The sequence below is a fragment of the Rana temporaria genome, chromosome 6 (genome assembly GCF_905171775.1).
Source record: "Rana temporaria chromosome 6, aRanTem1.1, whole genome shotgun sequence".
Lineage (NCBI taxonomy): Eukaryota > Metazoa > Chordata > Amphibia > Anura > Ranidae > Rana > Rana temporaria.
In genome coordinates this window covers 146,294,378-146,316,620 of record NC_053494.1, presented here as the reverse complement: position 1 = coordinate 146,316,620, position 22,243 = coordinate 146,294,378, and the positions used below count along the sequence as shown (strand labels likewise).

Genomic DNA, 22,243 nt, shown 5'->3' with positions numbered 1-22,243 from the left:
AAAAGTTATTTTATATCTTTTTTGGAGATATTTATTATAGCAAAAAGTAAAAAATATTGCATTTTTTTCAAAATTGTCGCTCTTTTTTTGTTTATAGCGCAAAAAATAAAAACCGCAGAGGTGATCAAACACCACGAAAAGAAAGCTCTATTTGTGGGAAAAAAAGGACGCCAATTTTGTTTGGAAGCCACGACGCACGACCACGCGATTGTCAGTTAAAGCGATGCAGTGCCAAATCGCAAAAAGGGGCAAGGTCCTTAACCTGCATATTGGTCCGGGTCTTAAAGCGGAGTTCCACCCAGGAAAACAACATTTGGCCAAAAGTCCTAAAAAAATCAATAAAAAAAAAGTGAAAAAAAAAAAAATTATACTCACCCGAAATACCTGTTGCTATGCGGAAGTCCGTAATCTGCCTCTTCGGCACCGCGTGTGTTTTCTTCTTCTCCTTCTCCTAGTGAATGGGGTGCGCTGCTTTCTGTGAACTGTGTGTGTTCTCAGAGAGCAGCCGCCCATTCACAAGCCGGCACGAGACTCACACAGGCGCAGTAGAAAATGGGCAGTGTGAATGGCGGCGCGGGACCTGCATCAGTTGTGGGATCGGCATCGGGGGGCCATCAGCGCGGGCAAGTAGGACAAGGTAAGTGTCCTTATTAAAAGTCAGCAGCTACACTGTTAGTAGCTGCTGACTTTTAAAAAAAAAAAAAATTGCGGGTGGAATCCCGCTTTAAGTGGTTAAGGCAGTCTATACTCCTGTATGAGCAGCAGGGGTCGGGCTCCTACTAAGGCTGTCTATACCCCTGTATGACCAGCAGGGGTCGGGCTCCTACTAAGGCACTCTATACCCATGTATGACCAGCAGGGGCGGGCTCCTACTAGGGCTGTCTATACCTCTGTATGAGCAGCAGGGTCGGGTTCCTACTAAGGCCGTCTATACCACTGTATGACCAGCAGGGGCGGGCTCCTACTAAGACTGTCTATACCCCTGTATGACCAGCAGGGGCGGGCTCCTACTAAGGCTGTCTATACCTCTGTATGACCAGCAGGGGTCGGGCTCCTACTAAGGCTGTCTATACCTCTGTATGAGCAGCAGGGGTCGGGTTCCTACTAAGGCAGTCTATACCACTGTATGACCAGCAGGGGCGGGCTCCTACTAAGACTGTCTATACCCCTGTATGACCAGCAGGGGTCGGGCTCCTACTAAGTCTGTCTATACCTCTGTATGAGCAGCAGGGGTCGGGTTCCTATATGTTCACTTGCCACATCCAATATGGCCGTTTCTGTGTGCCGTTGCCTGACGACCTTCCGTGCTCTGGTACGCCGGGCCGCTGAGCACTGTGGGAAAGAAGATGGCGTCCATGCAGCAGGAGTGAGCAACGGGCCGGCTTCCCGGAGACTGTAGCTGGCTGTGTTGGGATAGGGAAGTGTGACATTGCCGGGAGGTGTGACCCGGAGCTGGGAGCCGCCGAGGCAGGTGACAGAGTGTGTGTAGAATGTGAGGAGAGCGCACAGCTCACAGTGTTCAGCTGTTGTGTATAGGAGAATCTGGGGGGTGTGTGTCCCGGGGAGGTGGAGGAGCTCTGTCCATGGAACGTTCCCCCCTCCTGTGTGTCCGGGGTTATCATCCATGTGTGGGGCCTGTCTATACACCTCTCCATACCCACCTGTCCCTGCTATGTGGGGACTGTCTGTCCCTGATTTATAGATTGGTGATCATCAATAATAAAGTATGGCACCATTTATGTGTGTCGTGTGTGCGATTATGTGTCGTGTGCAATTGTGTGTCATGTGTGCGATTGTGTGTCATGTGTGCGATTGTGTGACACGCATAGAGCTGCCCTACAGGTGGCAAAGTAGCTGATGAGGCTTTTTGCTGGGTTCTGGATTCCACGGATTTTGCGTGGGGAAAAAAAAGCGCACATTTCTTTCCTGCGTTTGGGATGCTAATAACAGTTGATGGCGCTGCAAGAATGACGCATGTTCTGGGAACACGCAGAACGCGAAGATGTGATGGAATCTTTTGGGCTTGTTCATACTGGTCTCGCGCTGTAGGGCACATTTTAAAGCGGCACTGAACCCATCAATTTAAAGTGGTAGTAAACCTCAGGTAGTAAAAAAAAAAAAAATCCCTGCAAGGCAATGTTATAATGTGCTAGTATGCATCGCATTCTAGCACATTATGAGAAACACACCTTAGAACAAAGCCCTCCAGTGCCGCGCTGTCACTGCTGACATCTTCCCCTACTCTTCCTTCCGGGTTCGCGGCTACATGATTGTCTAGGGCGCGATGACGTCTCTCCCGCGCATGCGCCGCGGTTTACAGCAGGGCTCATTTACACTTAGTTCGGCTTCTGACATGCTTTGTCTGAACACCAAAGCACCTATCCCTAAATAAAATGGTGACCTTACAGTCTGGTTTACACCTTGCTTTTGCTTTACTTCGCCTTCAAAATCTATACCCCATGTAGCTTCAGCGGTGCTTCAAAGCCTCCATAGAAGTCTATAGGAAAGCTCGCTCGAAGCCCCAAGCAAAAGCAAGGTGTAAACAGAACTGTAAGCCAACTATTTTATTTAGTGACAGGAGCTTTGACTGGCGTTCAGAGAGCTTTAACAAAGCATGTCCGAAGCCTTGTTTTGAAGCAAGTGTAAACTAGCCCTGAGCCGGACCTTCAGCGCATATGTGCTGGTGATGTCAGCGGCTGCATGCACTCTGAGTATGTCCTAAACCAGTGTTATTCAGTAAGGATGGGCTCAGGTGTGTTCGCAGTTCCACATGCCCGAGCCCGCCAGGAAGCTTCCACTGCGCAGCACTAATTCAAAGGGAGTGCGACGTTTCCTGATCTGTGCAGCCGCAGATCTGGAAACGTCTCACTGCCTGTGATTAGCGCTGCGCAGTGTCGTCTTCCTGGCAGGCTCTGACATGTGAAGCTGCGAACACATCTGAGCCCATCCTTACTTCTCAATTCCAGTCCTCAAGGCGCACCAACAGGTCATGTTTTCAGGATTTCCATTATTTTGCACAAGTGATTTGATCAGTTTCACTGCCTTAGTAATTACCGCAGCCGTTTTGTCTGAGGGAAATCCTGAAAACATGACCTGTTGGTGCGCCTTGAGGACTGGAATTGAGAAACCCTGTCCTAAACTGTGCAAGTTTAGGAGATATTCACAATACCTACAGGTAAGCCTTATTACAGACTTGTCCAAGTGATGTAACAGAGATTACTACCGCCACTTTAAAGTGGAAGTAAGCCTTCCTATCATTTTCAGCCAAGGAAGCTGCCATCTTAGGCCTCAGTTTATTCTTCAACTACCATTGTACTGCACATGTGATCAGTTATGACGCCAGCAATTGGATGGTTTGACAGTTTGGTTGAGAGCACAAGCAAATGTGACAGTTGCATACCCTGGATGCAGGGAATGTAACTAGTGGTTGACCGGTATTGGTTTTTCTCTATTTTTTTTGCCACGTGGCACTGGTTGGCACTAACAGGTGACACTGGCAGGTGCCACCGATTGGTGGCACTGACACGCACTAACATGTGGCAGGTGGCACTAATTGGAACTGGCAGGTGGCACTAGTTGGCACTGGCAGGTGGCACTGGCGGATGGCACTGGTTGGCAGGTGGCACTGGCACGCACTAGCAGGTGGCACTGATTGGCACTGGCAGGTGGCACTAGTTGGCACTGGCAGATGGCACTGATTGGCACATGGTTGGCACTGGCAAGTAGCACCGATTGGCAGGTGGCACTGGAAGATGGCACTGGCAAGTGGAACTGGATGGCACTAATTGGCACTGGCAGGTGGCACTGGATGGCACTAATTGGCAATGTTAAATATCGGCCCAATTTGGATAATAATCGGCCAATGCAGATTTCTCCAAAATGGCCAAATATCGGGCGATATATCGGGCGACCTCTAACTTAACTGTTTTCAGAAAGGATTAAATGGGTTGTAAAGGTTTGTTTTTTTACTTTCTAAATAGGTTCCTTTTAAAGTGGTTGTAAACCCATAATAATAAAAAAAAAACCTGTAAGACAAAGGCATAATGAGCTAGTACAACTAGCATACTAGCTCATTATGAATTACTTACCTTAGATCGAAGCCGTCCTCCCCTCCAGCCGCAGACATCTCTCCGGAAGCGTGGGAGCCATCAAAGCCGGCATTAGCCATTGAGAAAACCGGCATTCTCAGTGCGCCTGCGCCGTTGTCTAGGGCGCGCATGCGCTGTAGACAACGGTGTATTCCTTTTGGCAAATATCTCCTAAACCGTGTATGTTTAGGAGATATTGCAAGCGCCTACAGGTAAGCCTTAATCTAGGCTTACCTGTAGGTGTAACTTCAGAGGGTGACCACTTTAAGCTAGTGCATTGTTGGTTCACTTACCTTTTCCTTAGATTTCACTTCTAAATGTTTTTTTTTTTTTTTCTGAATTTCTCACTTCCTGTTCCTCCTTAGTAAGCTTGCCCCCATCATCCGAGCCGTTCTGGCTGGGGGTTAGTCAGCGTGCTCGCCCCCTCCCTTGGCAACACATCCCTGTGGGGAGAACACCGCGTCTCTCTCTCTCCGCAGAGATGTAGTCCCAGTCACTTGCAGACATCAGTTTACTCTACACTAAACCAATAAATACTTGCGCTTAGACTTGGTAAAAATGTGAAAAGAATATTTGTGATCAAGATCTGCAGCTGCTGCCCACGAGGTGCTAAAACCTCAAAGATCAATCAAAAATGTATATATAAGTGCTTACAGTTGTGATATAATATAAACTACAAAAACAAATAGAATTGTCAAGGTGAAATGCAGTCTCTTGCAAAGTGCTCCAAATAAGCGCTGAAGTGCTTCATATACAGTCTCTTGCAACGTGCTTCATATTGACTGCACCGTGTGCCACACTCCCCTCTTGTATCTCCACTCACCAGAAACAATAGACTCTCAGCTTTGCAGTCTGGGGGTCAAACACGCTGTGATCTGGTGATAACACATGGAACACTGGCACTCCTCAGTAGGGTCTCCAAACATGAAGGACTTTGAGGGTGACCAAAATAACCACCAGGCTCCATATGAGGCAGAGAATGAACTCGTCCAGGTTCACCGCGGGCTGGCGTGCGTTCCACAGAGGGCAGAAGTGACGTCAGTGGTTGTAAAACCGGAAATGCGTCGATGCGTTTCGCCCCCCCCAGGGTGTCATCAAGGACATCCGTACTTTAGTTTTCATGTGTGTTTCAGGCTGGGTTCACACCTATACGTATTGTATGGGGATTTCTCCGCATCCAATTGGCATGGCAAACGATTGTGACCGGCTCTCTATGAAGTCGGTTCACACATCTCCGCAGGAGTCCAGTGCGTCTTTTGGTCCATTTCAGGTTGAATTCAGCTCTAAATTAAGGCTGAAATTGGAACTGAATCTGCGATTGGAGTCGCACCGGACTCCTGCTGGGAGCCGCTATGTGTTATAGTGTGAACCCAGTCTCAGTAAATTTTTATGCACGTTGACATCGGTTTTCATGCGTGTCAGTTATGTGCTCTGTTCACACTATTGTCGATGTCATGTCAGTTTTTTTCCAGTGTAGAAATCTTCATACAATTTCAGATTCCTGCACAGAAACAATCTGTACGGGATTCCAGTATTGTGGTGTGAACAGAGCACATGGAGAACAATTGTATTCTTTGGTGCCCTTGCAGAAAGACTGACACCTCTGCACCCTGGTGTGAATGCCTCAACCAAACTGTCAAGCCATCAATTGTCTGGTGTCCAACCTGATCACATGTGCAGCACCATGGTAACTACAGAAGCCAAGATGGCAGAGTCCTTGGCTTAAAAGGATAGGAGGGTTTAGTTCCACTTTGAGGCCCCATTCGCTCCTGTGCAACATGCATAAAGAAAGCTTAACCAATCATTTTTGCATCTTACAGTGTACCTAAAGGAAAACTTTTTTTTTTTTTTAGTTTTGGACAGAGAGGAGATGGATTGGAGCACCTGCTAGGTTTTTTATGATACCTCTGCTTTTATTTGGGAGATTCACCCTCTCTGTTTATCCTGTTTACCATTAAAATGAAAGTAAAAGAAAATCCCAAATTGTGGGTTGTCCCCACTAAAATAATAGAGGGGAAATCTTTCAACAGGGACACTAGTTCTGGTGACCTGGGGGCACCGAGGGATTCCCTTAATTGGCAGGATTTCCTCCAACTGGCTATGGGACAGGAAGTGGAGGGAAATCTCCCTGATGGGGCACAGATGGCAAAAAATAATTAAAGTCTAGCAGGGATTATAATCCTCCCTATGCCTAGTACATGCATTCAGTTTTTTTTTTTGTTCAACATAAAATGAAAAAATACTGAGAGATCGCTGTACTAACTAACCAATGTTAGTGCATCGATCTCTCCCGCTGTGCCTTTTTGTTCTGACAGTGGGACTCTTCTGTCTGCTCTCTAACAGGTCTTTTAAAAATTAAAGGGGTTGTAAAGGTAACTATTTTTTTCCCTAAATAGCTTCCTTTACCTTAGTGCAGTCCTCCTTCACTTACCTCATCCTTCGATTTTGCTTTTAAATGTCCTTATTTCTTCTGAGAAATCCTCACTTCCTGTTCTTGTGTCTGTAACTCCACACAGTAATGCAAGGCTTTCTCCCTGGTGTGGAGTGACGTGCTCGCCCCCTCCCTTGGACAACAGGAGAGTCAGGACGCCCACTAACACACAGCTCCTTTCTCTATCTGCAACGTAGAGAGCGTCCTGTTGTCCAAGGGAGGGGGCGAGCATGACACTCCACACCAGGGAGAAAGCCTTGCATTACGGTGTGTAGTTACAGACAGAAGAACAGGAAGTGAGGATTTCTCAGAAGAAATAAGGACATTTAAAAGCAAAATGGAAGGATGAGGTAAGTGAAGGAGGACTGCACTGAGGTAAAGGAAGCTATTTACCGAAATTTTTTTTACCTTTATAACCCCTTTTAAGTTTAGTTCTGCTTTAAATGTATCTAAAGCCAAAACTTTTTTTTTTTCTTTGGGACAGAGTAGGGAAGAATTTGTTTGTTGATCTTTTTCCCCACAACGTCCCATGACAGCACATCTGAGTGACCGCCCACTTGAGCTGCCATGGTGACCGTGGAAAAGGAAATTATTGGTAAGAATAATTCGGGATTTTCCTAGCTATCATGACGGAAAATCTGAGTTATATGATGACAGGAGGCGAATATCTTGCATTAATCTTTCTTTTTAATGCTCATAGCAGAAAACATAAACATTTGTTTCTTTAAATTTTGAGAAAAAACTTCATAGAATTACATTACCCAGATGCCCCATGGACCCCTCCCCCATGTCCTAGTCTCTATATAAGGGGCTGTCTGGGTCTCCTCCTCCTCTTTCTTTATGCGATGCTGGCAAATCCAAAACTTCACGTAACCTTGCCGTAGTAGACAACACGTTCCACTGTGATCGGGAAATCTGTCTCCGACGCTGGAAGTAGGCCAACCGGGCCTTGTCGACAGTAATACCTGGAGGGTGCTCCGACGGTCATAATTGTGCTCAACTGGAACAAAAACAAAATAACCGTCATACTGGAACTCCAGAACCTTTTCTTATCTTCCGCATAGGCGTAGACTCCACCCATCAATAACCTGAAACGAGAAAAGATATCGTGATAGGGTGGGTAGGGTGGGAAGATATTCGCCTCCTGTCATCATATAACTCAGATTTTCCATCATGATAGCTAGGAAAATCCAGAATTATATATCAGACAGGAGGCTTCATATCTTGCATGTTTAAAGCTAACAGACTTAGTATGATACATGCAACAATGTTAAAGTACTGAAGAGGAAACATGACTTTGAGGTCGGAAGTAATAACGACGAAAAGTCGTTTCTGACGACCAATCCGCCGCTAATAGGAGGTCTGAGAGAGAACCGCCCGATGTGACCACCTTAGTAGCCATGGCCCCTCTGGTGGAATGAGCTCCGAAGAGCGAGATGTCGATCCCAGCCATTTCCATGGCCGTTCTCACCCATCTGGCCAATGATGCTGAAGACACTGGTAGGTGGGGTTTCACATAAGAGACCAGTAATTGGGTACAAGTGGGCGACCTCAGGATCGCGGTCCGATGTTCATATTGCTGTAAACATCGCACCACGCAGATGTGTGGGTGGTCAGTGAAAAGGGGGTAGAACACTGACTGTATTCCTGTTTTCGTCCGACGAACCACAGAGAATCTAACTCCTTCTGGCAGGAATTGGCGCCGGGATATGTCTAGAGCTCTAACATCCGAGACCCTTTTAATGGAAATAAGGCATAAAAGGGTAGAAAGTTTGACAGAAAGTTTCTTCAGAGAGAGGACCTCATTGTCCCCCCACGAGGTGAAGAGTTGTAGAACCCGAGAGACATCCCAAGTGGATTGATACCTTGGTCGGGGAGGTCGTTTGAATCTCACTCCCCGTAGAAGTCTACAGACCAGCGGGTGTTTACCCACCGGTGCCGCGTCAACCTGACAGTGATAGGCCGATATGGCAGACCTATAGACATTCAGAGAGCTGTAGGATCTACCTGTCTCATACGCGTCTGCTAAGTAGTTCACGACCGCTGATACAGGTGCATGAACGGCATCAATTTGCCGTTGATCACACCAACGAACCCACATGGTCCAGGCAGATCTGTACGCCGACCTAGTCCCGGGGGCCCAGGCCAGGGCGAGGAGATCTCTAGCTGATTGTGAAAAGTTGATGTCAGTGGTTCCGAACCCGATACTAACCATGCTAACAGTGGGAGGTTGTCCTCCAGCAGCAATGGATGGCAACCCATGGACGCGTTTGATAGGAGATGAGGTGAGAAGGGGAGCAATCGGGGATAATCGATTGACATCCCCAGCAGAAGGGGGAACCACGGTTGCGTCGGCCACCAGGGGGTGACCAACACCACCGTCGCCCCTTGAGTCACTACCTGTAGAAGGGTTCTGGTGATCATATTGAACGGAGGGAACGCATACTGCGTCCCTCTCGTCCAATTTTGTCGGAATGCATCGACTGCCAATGCTTCCGGATCCGGCCTCCAGCTGTAAAAGCGGAGTAGTTGTCTGTTGAGGCGGGAAGCGAAAAGGTCCGTATGAAAGGGACCCCACATTGTTTGCAATGTCAGGAAGACTGAACGATCCAGTGCCCAGTCGCTGGAATCCGTCAGATAACGCGAGTTCCAATCTGCGACTGTGTTGGAAATCCCGGGGAGGTATTCCGCTACCGGGGTGGTATTTATTGACAGACAGAATTGCCAGAATTCTGACGCGATGTCTGCTAATATCTTGGATTTTGTTCCCCCCAAGCGGTTGACATATTGAACCGCTGCTATGTTGTCCATGCGTAAGAGTACGCATTTGTTGGACGTATGTGGAAGAAAACTTTTGATCGCAAAGAATGCTGCCTAAAGTTCCAAGGCATTTATGTGGAGACGAGTTTCTTCCACTGACCATTTCCCCCCGGTTGTAATTTGTCCGCATCGAGCGCCCCAACCTTGGCGACTCGCATCGGATTCTATGATCACATCTGGGTATGAATTGAAAATTGTTCTGCCGTTCCATTCCACTGCGTGGCGGAGCCACCACAGCAATTCCTCCACTGCGTCCGAGTCTAACGAGACTTCGTCTGCGTATCGCAAGCCCTGGCGCAGATGGAGTGTTTTTAGGCGCTGTAGAGCGCGATAGTGTAAGGGTGCTGGGAAGATTGCCTGAATAGACGCCGATAGGAGGCCTACTATACGAGCAATCAACCGCAGGGATACCTGCCCTTTGCGCAACGTGGCTCTGATTTCCTTGCGGATCAGAGCTAGTTTCGCCTTCGGTAACAGGAGCAGAGCCTGTTTGGTGTCTACCAGAAACCCCAAGAATTCCATCTCCTGAGATGGTAGTAGAACGGATTTCTTGTAGTTGATAAGGAATCCGAGTTCCCTCAGCAATGACACCGCCCATTGGCTGTGTAGGGTCGCTTGTGTTCTGGAACGTGCCATGATCAGCATGTCGTCCAAGTAGATGATTAGGCGTACCCCCCTGCTCCTCAGAGCGGCTACTACTGGTTTGAGTAGTTTGGTGAAGCACCAGGGGGCTGATGACAATCCGAATGGAAGGCAGGTGAACTGCCACATGCGGTCCCGCCACAGAAATCTTAGGAAAGCTTGAGATTCCGTGTGCATAGGGACCGTAAGGTATGCGTCTTTTAGATCTATTTTTATTAGCCAGTCTCCCGGCCAGAGGAGGTCTCGTAACAGGTGTATACCTTCCATCTTGAAATGGCGGTAGGTCACATGTTGGTTGAGCTCCCTCAGGTTTATGACGGGGCGATAGCCGCCGTCCTTCTTTTTTTTTACTAGAAAGACGTTGCTGACAAAGCCAGCTGAGAGGGGATCTACCTCTTGAACCGCTCCTTTGTCTAGCAGGTCCCTGAGTTCCTCGTCTATCAGTCCTACGTTTTGAGTAGAAAAATGAATGGGGGGGGGGGTATGACATTCATGGTCGGGAGGGACACAAACTCTATCCGGTAACCCGTTACCGTCGAGAGTATCCATGCGTCCGCCGAAATCGTGGACCAGACGTGGGAAAAATACATTAGCCTTCCCCCCACCTGAGTGTGTGGAATCGTATGTAGAAGTAAACTCACCGGTCGGTGGTCTTGACCTGGGGAATCCACGGCCTCCGCGTCCCCTCCAGGGGCGTCCGCGGGGAGGGAAGAAGGGTGGTGGTTGAGCCATGGGCATGGCGTACGATTGTGGCGCAGGAGCATACTGCTGGTTTGGTCTTGAGTAGGGCCTGTACGGAGCGGCGCGGCCGGTAGATCGCCCTCTGCCTCTACCGGCCTTGCCAAAAACCTTGCCAGGTTGTGATTTTCGTAATGAGGTCTGTGCCTTGTCTAGGCTTAAGAATAAGCTGACAAACTTATTTATGTTCTTTATTAAATCATCTCCGAACAGAAGGCCATCGGCGGATGGTCCCGGTTCGTTCTCAGCAAGATGGCTGAGTTGGGGATCCAACTTCATCAGTATGGAGCGGCGGCGCTCCACTGAGCATGTTGTGTTGGCGGTGCCCAGTAAGCATATAGCACGCTGAGCCCAGCCTCTAAGTTGTGTCAGATCAACAGGTTGGGCAGCTGCCACTGCCTGTTCTGATAAGTTTAGAATTTTTGTGAGTGGACCAAGGAGGTCCAATATGCGGTCTTGGATAACTTTAAATGACCGCTCGATGCCTTTTTTAGCGTATTTCCCGGATCTTGTGAGGTACTTTAGCAATACCGGGTCAATCTCTGGGGTGATAGCCACCTTGCTTGCCACGTGAGGCCTGGGGCATTCTGCTCGCAATTTATTGCGATTTGCCCTATCTAGAGACCTTCTGGTCCATAATTCTAGATACTGTGCCACATGAGGTAGTGGGGTCCAGTCCCCCGAACGAGGGTGAGATATCTCGTCCGGGTTAAACAGGGATTGACCCTGGGCATCTAAGACGGCATTTTGTGTCGCCTCAGTGTTGGTTTCTGCTGTAAACCCCGCCTCCTCATCGTCATCACTCATGTCAGAATCAGAGGATTCGGCGTTGCCAGACATGTCAGATTCGTCCTCAGACGTGTCAAATGAATTAGGTTTGATGCGTCTGGTTGATCTTTGCCCTTTTAAAAACTCCTTGGGGCCCAAGGGTCGAATGTGGCTTGGCCTGTGTGAGGCCTGGCAGGTCTGGTCTGATCCTGCTTGGGGCACATTATAAACTTCCCCTGCCGGGGAGTCGAGGTGCACTGACAGGTGCTTTTGTTTTTGGGACACCTTACCCTTTGCAGGGGGGCAACCTGAGGTAGATGGCCCAGGAATTTGGATATTGGCATTTGCAGTCAGCGCTGCTTGAATCGATTTTGAGATCAATTCCTGTATCTGGGTTGTGGATAGCAGATGCGCAGCATCCACATCCACCACCTCACTAAGTAATCCCTCAGTAGCCATTCTGAAGTAGCCTGTGTAATATATTTATATTTTTTTTTATTTGGAAGTGTCAGGGATAAATCACTGACCCTCCTCCAGGCTAAGTGGGAAAAAAGATAGGGAGGGGTGAGCTTGCCCAAGTCCTGGCTAAGTATGGCCAGAGAGGTAGTGAGCGAGTTCTATTCCCCTTACTGTATTAAGGTACCTGACCGAGGGATTTTTGGAGGGATGTCAGATGTCCTGAATCAGCAGCGCGCTCCTGTGCTCTCTGCCCGTACAGTGAGAGTCAGGGCTGACGGCGCGTTGGTAGCAGCTCCTCGGCCGTAATCTCGCGAGATTACGGCCGGGAGTATTCTGATAGGACGCCTGACGGTGCAGAGGCGTGGCGTTACGACGCGCGTCGCTCAGCCACGCCCCCGTCCAGGAGAAAGCCCGCGAAGCGTGGTTGGGAGTGAAGGAGAAGCGAGGGGGAAGGGAGCTGTGTCCTAATGGATCCTGACTGAGTCTGAGGGACAGTCAGGTTAGTAGACCGATAGGAATAGCGGTAGTACCGCACCCTTCCCGTGCCTGCGAATCGATTTACATACAAAAAACAACCAAACAACATACAGTACAGTATATGACAATTACATGTACAGTATCAGAATAATTATAAAAATATATGTCAATCATAAAATGCATATACTTATCTCTTGCCATGAGCAGAAAGAAAGAGGAGGAGGAGACCCAGACAGCTCCTTATATAGAGACTAGGACATGGGGGAGGGGTCCATGGGGCATCTGGGTAATGTAGTTCTATGAAGTTTTTTCTCAAAATTTAAAGAAACAAATGTTTATGTTTTCTGCTATGAGCATTAAAAAGAAAGATTAATGCAAGATATGAAGCCTCCTGTCTGATATATAATTTAGTGTTTTTTTACCATCTGTGTCCAATTAGGGAGATTTCCCTTCGCTTCCTGCCCTTTAAATTAGCAGGTAGTTGGAGGATATCTTTGTCACGGAAGTCTTCTTCCCTGAATCTTTTCACTGCCAGAGCTGTTTTTGCACACGTTTAAAACATTTTTTAGCCCTGAAGATTACACAAAAATGTTTTTTGTTCAACATAAAATGAAAAAATGCTGAGAGACCGCTGTACTAACTAACTAATGTTTGTACACCTTTTATGCTATTTTTCTTATATACATTTTTAATGCGTTTTAATAATGGAATATAATTTGCCTGATATATCTTCCCTAAGGATGGCTTTAATCTTATTCCTAAACATTTTAACTGTTTTCCAAATAAATTTAAATTCTTGGTGTAAACACCGTTCTTCCTGTTTTTTTTTACACTTATATTTAAAAACTCTGATTTAGTAAGGTTTATTTTTAAGTTTGATAATTCTCCATAGTGTTTCATAGTCTTCATTAAAGTGGAGTTCCACCCATAAATATAACATTACATCAGTAGTTTTAAAAAAATGTCATTAGTCCTTTGGATTTTTTTTTTTTTTTATAGATGCCTTCAAAGTGTTGTTGCTAGGCAGAATAGTTAATCTTCCCACCTCCTGCACCTAGGTGCTTAATGCACCGCACAGACTCCTGGGAATGTAGTGGGTGTAACTTTCCAGGAGTCTGTGCACTCCCCAGTCTCAAAGAATCATGTGACTTGGACAGTACAGGTGCTGAAACCTGATCTGACACTGCTTGTGCGAGATTTGCAAGGCTGAAATCCAGGAAGTCATACAGTCTGGCTTCATGATGCCCACACTTAAGATGGCCCCAGTCAATTTCTTTTTTATAAAGTGTCTAAATGCTGTAACAACCTAACAAAACGGACCTTAGTTTACAGACTAACTTTACTAGAATACATTAAGCTTGTGTATTACAGGGGTATTTATATTTAAAAAGTGAAATTGTGGCCGGAACTCCGCTTTAAGTTAGGCATTGTAATCCTAGGATTAGAGATGTAAAATCATATATCATCGGCGTACGCTGCTATGTTATGTTTTTCCTCTCCTATCTTGAACTCTCCTATATAAGGTTTATTCCTTATTGTTGCCAGGAGGGGTTCTAATGATAATACAAATAGCAAAGGAGATAGGGGACACCCCTGTCTCATTCCATTAAAATTTCGAAAGAGGGAGAGAGATTTATATTCCCCTTCACGTTTGCAGTAGGGTGCTTATATACTACCTTAATCCAAAGGACAATCCTTGGGCCTATTCCCATATTTTCCAAGGTACTTATAAATCCCCAGTCTACCCTGTCAAATGCTTTTCCTGCTTTAATCGACAGGAGTAGACCTGGGGCATTTGTCTCTCTGATTTTCTGAAGCAAGATGTTCTCTCTATTGTCTCTCCCTTCCCTACCAGGGATGAACCTCACTTGGTCTGCATGTACCAAGTCGCTCATCAGGTCCTTCATTCTGGTGGCCAGTATTTTTGCAAATTTTGTGTCGACGTTCAGTAGGGATATTGGTCTCTAACTTGAACATAAGGTACTATCTTTTCCTTTCTTTGGAATAATTGTGATTGAGGCCAGCAGAGCTTCTCTCCCCATCTCATAATTTGTTCCTAATCCCGTTCATATAGGAACATAGTTTAGGTAATACATTTTCCTTACATTTTGTACAGGGTCATAAACCCATCCGGGCCTGGGCTTTTTCACCGCGCCAAGTCTTTTAAGGCTGTATTAATCTCATCTTCTGTTATAGGTTTTTCTAAAAAAAAAATAACTTATCCTTGACTATTTGGGTTAATCTGGTGTTTAAGAACTCTTTAATCTTTTCCATTCTTGCTTTTTCCTGTTGACCATTTTGTTTTATTGAGTATAATAATTTTGGAACACTTTTGCTATTTCTGTTGTTGAAAATACCATCTCCCCAGTTCTATTCTGCATTTTATTTTCTATATAGTTTAATGTTTTTTTTCTTCTTCAAAATCCTTGCTAGATATTTCCCCATTTGATTTCCCCATACATATATCTCTCTTTTGCAATTCTGTTCTAAAAGGTCCTTTTTAATTCATTTGCTTTTTTATTACCAATGGCTCACTCCCCTTCTTTTCCTTTTTTTCCCTTTTTTATGTCACTGCTCTAATTCATGTATTTCTTTTATTAATAATACTTCCTTTTTTTTTTTTTTCTTGATCCTATCTCTATCAGGATTCCCCTAATATTAGGCGCTCCCAAACCGATCCAAAGATGCTGCTTGCCAGTCTTTTTCTAACGTGCCACAAGCGCACCGCCCCAGTGTGAAAGCACTCAGGCTTTCACACTCTGGCGGCATGGGAGGCAGTTTTCAGGTTTAATTTCTAGTGCTAAAACGCCTGAAAACTGCCTCAGTGTTAAGGAGTCTTAACGAGACATGCAAGGTCTAAAAGACCTGGGCTCCACTGAATGTTTTGCAATAGTGATCGCATTGTAAAATATTGTTTTCCGGGTATGCTAGCATGGTGAGGCTGACCCAGGAAGTGACATCATAGATGTTGCTTTCTGGATCACTGTAAGATGGGGAGGAGAGCGGATGTGTCTCTGCTCTACTCCTTCCTCTCCACTCGCTGGCACCCGTCATGTCGATCCTGGGTCCGCAAATGTACAAGTGGAGCCCGGAAAACATGGTAGGGCGCGCTGGTACTGGCAGTGTTTGAGACGTCTGCCTGTCAGTTTAAACACAATCTCTGTGGCTGCAGCCGCCAGATTTTGTAAAACCCCGCTGCTGTCAGGTCCTCATGACATATGGACCTGTCTGCAAAACGGTTAAGCTTGACACTATGCTATACAGTCTGATTGTACAATCACAGTTAAGCCTAGTACACATGGCCGAATGTCGGGCGGCATTAGCCCAGTTCAATAGAAACCAGATGACATTCTTCCCTTGTGTAGGGTGGCCAGTCCAGCAGAAGCTGACCATTTTGGCTGTCTTCTATCGAAATGTCATGACCAAAAAAGGTCTGCTGATCGGCTCCCAATCAGCGTTCTCAGCCAATGGCTTGGAGCACTGACCGGAGTGTTATGGTGGGGGGGTGGGGGGGTGGGTGTCCCCCTGTCAGAACACAATAGCACAGCAGGGTAGATTGCTGTACTAACATTGCATGCTAAGTACAGCTGCGACTCCTGAGCTGCCAGTTTTTTGTCGTTCGGGCCTGCTGGGTACCAGGCTGGCCAATCTAGTAACCCGGAATGTCATGACATCACTTCCCGGATTACTGCCATCTTAAAGGCGCCAGTTTTAAAAAAACAGAAAGTATTGAAAAACACCATTCTTGCGTTTTGAAGTGCAGAGTACCCACCACTGCCTATTACTGTCACAAGGGATGTTTACATTACTTGTGACGGCAATAACATTGATAAAAAAAAAAAAAGTAAAAGGACAGGGTAAAAATTTACAGAATATCGGCTATCGGCCTGAGAGGTGGTCGAACTATCGGTAACCATATCGGTCAGTCCCTAGACCATATGCAGCTAGGCCTAAATAGTTTCTATAATCTGAGAGGTGCAAGTTTGTCAAGAATCCCCTAGCAACCTCTGAAAAGGCCCTAGGGCTCCACGGATCCATGATTGAGGAAGGCTGTAGTGTAGTGGAAGGCTGTAGTGTAGTGTAAGCGTTATAACTCGGCTTTCTAGCAGTGGTGGAGTTTAGCCACTAGGTGGTGCCAGTCCCTTAGGTTGCTTTTTGTGCACCTGGGATCCTCTTGCTGATGAAAGTAATAATGAAAATATAAATTTACTGCCCATTCCTTTTTAAATGCTCACCTTTTGGACAGTGTTGTTTTAAGTAGTCTTTTTACCTTTCTTCTCTTTGAAAGCTTCTCTTTTTCTGTTACAGGTTCAAATTAAGCGGGATGTTGACACTGGCAAGCAAGCTGAAGCGGGATGATGGGGTGAAAGGAAGCAGAGCTTCCAATACATCCACGGACTCTACTCGTAGAGTGTCCGTCCGTGATAGATTGCTTATAAAAGGTATCCGTTTTCGTATTTTTTTTTATTTATTTTTTGGTGAAATACTGTTGTTTTGTTTCATAATGTGTTCAACACTGCAGCTCCAAAAAAAGAAAAAAAGAAAATTCTAGCAGAGTGTGTGGGCGATCACTTTTGTCAAGTTTCTTTTGCTCACCACAAACCGCCATTTCTTAGTGCTAAAGACTTTTTTTTGTCTTTGTCCTTACTGTTCTAAGGGACAGACATGAAAAAACATCCTTAGCCTATTCAAGCCTTAACCAGTTGTGGACATTGGATGTGTTGCATACACCCCAAAAAAAAACCTCATTGACGTACACGGGGTGTGTGTACAGTAGTATGTCCACTTCTTCATCTCTGCAACATATTTGGTTTTCATATGATATCAGTCAAAGCCAAACTGAAGGGTGAATACTCGTCTAACAGTCTCACTCCGGCATCTTCTTAGTGCTGGTCTTCGGGCCTCTTCATTGGCTGGCATCGGATGACATCGCTTTTGCGCATGCACAGGAGGCTGTCATCCAGGCACTCAGAGACCTTATTGGTGCTGTAAGCTGAGCTGCGCATGAGCAGCTCAGTTTGCAGTTCTGGAGAAGACGATGAGCTGGAAGGTAGGGCATTTTATTGCAGAAGAAACATTACATAGCTCTTCTGCAATCAAAGCCTTCCTGCTCGCTCTTTCTTACAGCAGAACACTTTCCGCTTTACACCAACCTGACAAGTTTTATTTACAATCAATGATAAAAGAAAAAAAGTGCGCTTATCTAATACAATAAGTGAAAGCTGCAAACTCAAAATGTTTATACAAACAATAATAATATAGGTAAAAGGTGAAGTTGCGCTAAAAAATTGTGTCTTAAGCAGATCACCATTCTTTGCTGGAACACGTTCTCAAAAGTTGTCTCTACACTGAACTGTTTACCATATCACCTTTTTCACATTTTTATGCACATCTGAAGAAATCCTTTAGATTGTTCATTGGACTTCTTCTTTTGTTATTGTCATTTTTTCACTGGTGATCTGCTTAAGACACAATTTTTTAGCGCAACTTCACCTTTTACCTAAGTTTTATTTACAGTTAGTTTCTTTTCAACCCCTTATTTACCTTTTCCATAATCGGCCCCAATTAAAGCCGGCAATAGACTGTTCAAATCTCAGCCAGTTTAGCAGGCTGACAATCAAACCGTGTACTGTATGGGCAGGCTGAATGTACCCACTCTGATCAATTAACTTGGGTGCAACAAGCCTGTTGAATTTTACATGCGATTATTACTAGTAGCTATTATAGCCGCTAGCACTGTGTTCTCCCCACAGGGACACGTGCCTCCCCCCAGCTCAGAGGACACTATGGCTCTGCAGAAGGGATTCAAGTGATTTTCTTTCCTGCAACCAAAATCACTACAACTCTTGCTGTCTTAAAGCGGGGGTTCACCCTATCGACGGGAAAATTTTTTTTTTTTTTTCTTTTACCTTAAAATCAGGCATTGTAGCGCGAGCTACAGTATGCCTGTCCCGAATTTTTTACCCCCGTACTCACCTTGTAGTCGTCCATCGAAGATACCGGGGAATGGGCGTGCCTATGGAGACGGAGGATGATTGACGGCCGGCTCTGGCGCGTCACGCTTCTCCGGAAATAGCCGAAATAGGCTTGGTCTTCACGACGCGTGCGCATAGCCTGTGCGCAGGCGCCGTGAAGAGCCGAGACCTACTCCGGCTGTCTTCGGGGAGAGTGACGTGCCAGGGCCGGCCGTCAATCATCCTCCCTCTCCATAGGCACGCCCATTCCCCGCGGGAGCCGAAATCTACGATGGACGACTACAAGGTGAGTACGGGGTTAAAAAAATCGGGACAGGCATACTGTAGCTCGCGCTACAATGCCTGTCTCGATGGTAAAATGTGTCGGGGGGGGGGGGGGGGTGAACTACCGCTTTAACTCCTTCTCTCCTTAGCTATTTTTTTTTTCCTTTTGCTCATTGTTATTTTTAGTGTCACAACAATAAGGTGTAACATTGAAAAAAATATTATTTTGTATATAACGTTGCAATGCTTTATACTAGAATTACAATTTTAAGTGTCATTTTAGGGACACATTAAAGTGGATGTAAACCCTCCCCTTTACCCAATTAAGTGAAAAGCCTCAGATGATGGAGATGAAACAAATCTCCCTACATAAGTTTTACATGTATATCTGCTGTCTTCAGCTTTATATATTCTTTAGAGTTCTAACATCATATTGACATTTTTACTTTCTCATTCAGCAGTAGGAGTGGATTCTTGGCATACACTGTGTGACAGCTGATTGGAGGAAAGGCACACACCCACCCTCCTTATAGGCAGAAGGAAGGAATATGCAGAACTGTGCTGTGACAAGACAAGTTCTCTGTTAATCTATATATAGCACCCACCCGACACAAATTTCAGGCTGGTTTTAGCTCAGTTGGAGAATTTTGTCAGATGTTATCATGCTGATCACAGAGGAATGGAACAGCAGAAAGACATTTGACTTAGGGCTTTGGAGAGAGATAAGAAAACACTACAGATATATGTGCCTAGGTCAGATTTTATAAATCGGGTATACATCCACTTTAAACAATAACGTGTATATTTTTATCCACAGTAACACCATTTTTTAACCACTTCAATACTGCGTACTTTCACCCCCTTCCTTCCCAGGCCAATTTTCAGCTTTCAGCGCTCTCGTACGTTTAATGACAATTGTGCAGTCATGCAACTCTGTATCCAAATAAAAATGTTATCTTTTTGTTCACACTGATCGAGCTTTCTTTTGGTGGTATGTATTCACAACTAATTTTTTTTATTTTTTTGCGATATAAACAAAAAAAAAAGCGGAAATTAAAAAATATATATATTTTCTATTTTAAAAGAAATCCAATAAAATCTAATTTTGACATAAATTTAAGCCAAAATTTATTTTGCTACATGTCTTTGGTAAAAAAAAAAAAAAAAAATCCCGTTAAGTGTATAATAATTGGTTTGTGTGATCACAGACAGATGTACTCGGATGATGGGCGCAGATGATCACGGACATATGTATGTAGATACTCATTGGGCCATATGATTTTACTGGGACATATGTGGGGGACAGGTGTGTGGTGCCACTATTTTGGTGACGTGTGTGTGGGGACACTGGGCCGGTGATCAGTGTGTAAAAAGTTGTAAAAAACGGTTCATACTCGCTGATCACCGGCCGGCTGCAGCGATCAGCTGTGAGGCGGGCCAATTGCCTAGCAGCTGGCTCTCTATTTACATCACATGACGGCTGTGATTGGACATAGCCGTCCTGTGATCAGGAGGGCCAATCGGAGAGCCCTCCTGCGGATCGGAGATGCGCAGTATCCGGATGACACAAGCGCACCGGGATCGCACGCGATCCCCCTCTTTCTGGGGGACGTTCCTGAAGTCCACTCAGGAGGAAGCACCCACCTGGCCGTATATGTGCAGTGGTCTTGTGGGAGGTGGTTAACCACTTTAGCCCCGGGCCTGTTTTTCAGATTCGGTGTTTACGAGACTAAAACATTTTTTTTTGCTAGAAAATTACTTAAAACCCCCAAACATTATATATTTTTTTTCTAACACCCTAGAGAATAAAATGGCAGTCATTGCAATACTTTTTGTCACACCGTATTTGCGCAGCGGTCTTACAAGCGCACTTTTTTTGGAAAAAAATCACTTTTTTAAATAAAAAAATAAGACAACAATAAATTTTGCCCAATTTTTTTATATATTGTGAAAGATAATGTTACGCCGAGTAAAATGATACCCAACATGTCACGCTTAAAAATTGTGCCCGCTCGTGGCATGGCGTCAAACTTTTACCCATAAAAATCTCGATAGGTGACGTTTAAAAAATTCTACAGGTTGCATTTTTTGAGTTAGAGTAGGCCTAAGGCTAAAATTATTGCTCTCGCTCTAACGATCGTGGCGATACCCCACTTGTGTGGTTTGAACACCGTTTTCATATGCGGGCGCTACTCGCGTATACGTTCGCTTCTACGCACAAGCTCGTCAGGACGGGGCGCTTTAAAAAATGTTTTTTTGCGTTTTCGCATTTATTTTTATTTCTTTTACAATTTTTAACACTGAAATAAAAAAAAAAAAAAAAAAAAAAAATTATCACTTTTATTCCTATTACAAGGAATGTAAACATCCCTTGTAATAGAAAAAAGCATGACAGGTCCTCTTAAATATGAGATCTGGGGTCAAAAAGACCTCAGATCTCATATTTTGGCCTTTAATGAAAAAAAAAAAAAAAAAAATTGGAAATGTCATTTTTTCAAATGACAAAAAAAAAAATGTTGCTTTAAGACGCTGGGCGGGACTGACGTTTTGACGTCACTTCCGCCCAGCAGAGCTATGGGGACGGGTGAAGGAGATTTTTCCTTCAGTCTAGTCCCCATTCACCAGACGAACGGTCCCGATCGCCTCCGCCGCTACCGTAAGCGGAGGGCGCGGGAGAGCGGCGGGAGGGGGGGGGGCCCTCTCCCGCCACCGATAACGGCGATCTCGCGGCGAATCCGCCGCGGAGACCGCCGTTATCGTGTACCGGACTGCCCACTGAAGAGATGAATATCTTGATTGTGGCAGCAGCTGCTGCCGTTACCGAGATATTCAACTTTAAAGTGATGACGTATAACGACGGTGGGCGGTCGGCAAGTAGTTAAACTCTGATCAAATAGCAAAAAAAAATGCTTTTGATTTTAGTTTTGATACATTTTTGTCGTTGGATTGCATAAAAAAAAAATTACAAATTCAACAGAGGGCTGAAGTGGTCCTTTGCCCCTCGCCCGTAGCAGTGTCCTCTGCCCCCCTTCACATCATTGCCCCTCCCACTGTAGTGTTCTCGGCTCCCTTCACATAACCCCTCCCCCCCCCCCCCATACAGTAGTGTCCTCTGCCCCCCCCCCCCCATACAGTAGCGTCTTTTGCCCCCCCCTTTCCCGTAGCAGTGTCCTCTGCCTCCCTTCACATCACTCCTCCCACTGTAGTATCCTTTGCCCCCTCTCCCCCATAGCAGAATCCTCTGCCCGCTTCACATGTTACCTCCCACCCACTGCAGTGTCATCTGCCCCTCTGCACCCCTTTATAGCAATGTCCTGTGTTTTTCACAGCACAAAGTTTTTTTAGATTTTTATTAGAGCAGAATCACTGGGTACTATGCTTGGAAAAGTGCCCTTGACACATAAAAAGCTAATAGGCTTATATATAAAGCAACAGTACAATATTAACCTGACAATACTTCTGCTTTTAAAATGCACACAGAGTTCTGTGCTTTACAAATTGGCATTGCACGCCGATAGCTTTGGGACTCCGAAGTAAGTAAAACCATGAATTCAAAGAACAAAAAAAGCTGGGAGGAGAGC

General features: G+C 45.5%; 1 protein-coding gene across 6 annotated transcripts in view; it reads left to right on the top strand.

Moving 5' to 3' along the window:
• The first annotated feature begins 1,257 nt into the window (after positions 1–1,257).
• Positions 1,258–22,243, top strand: part of UBE2F (ubiquitin conjugating enzyme E2 F (putative)) — a 305,259-nt gene continuing 284,273 nt past the window's right edge. The window contains exons 1-2 of one of the 6 annotated variants that reach the window (XM_040357506.1): positions 1,258–1,467; positions 16,732–16,865. In XM_040357506.1, coding sequence (XP_040213440.1) covers positions 16,748–16,865 — 118 coding nt within the window. In that variant the 5' untranslated portion in view covers positions 1,258–1,467; positions 16,732–16,747. Of the gene's footprint in view, positions 1,472–16,731; positions 16,866–22,243 lie in introns of all 6 variants that reach the window. The other 5 variants (XM_040357505.1, XM_040357503.1, XM_040357502.1 and 2 more) reach the window with 5 other exon arrangements.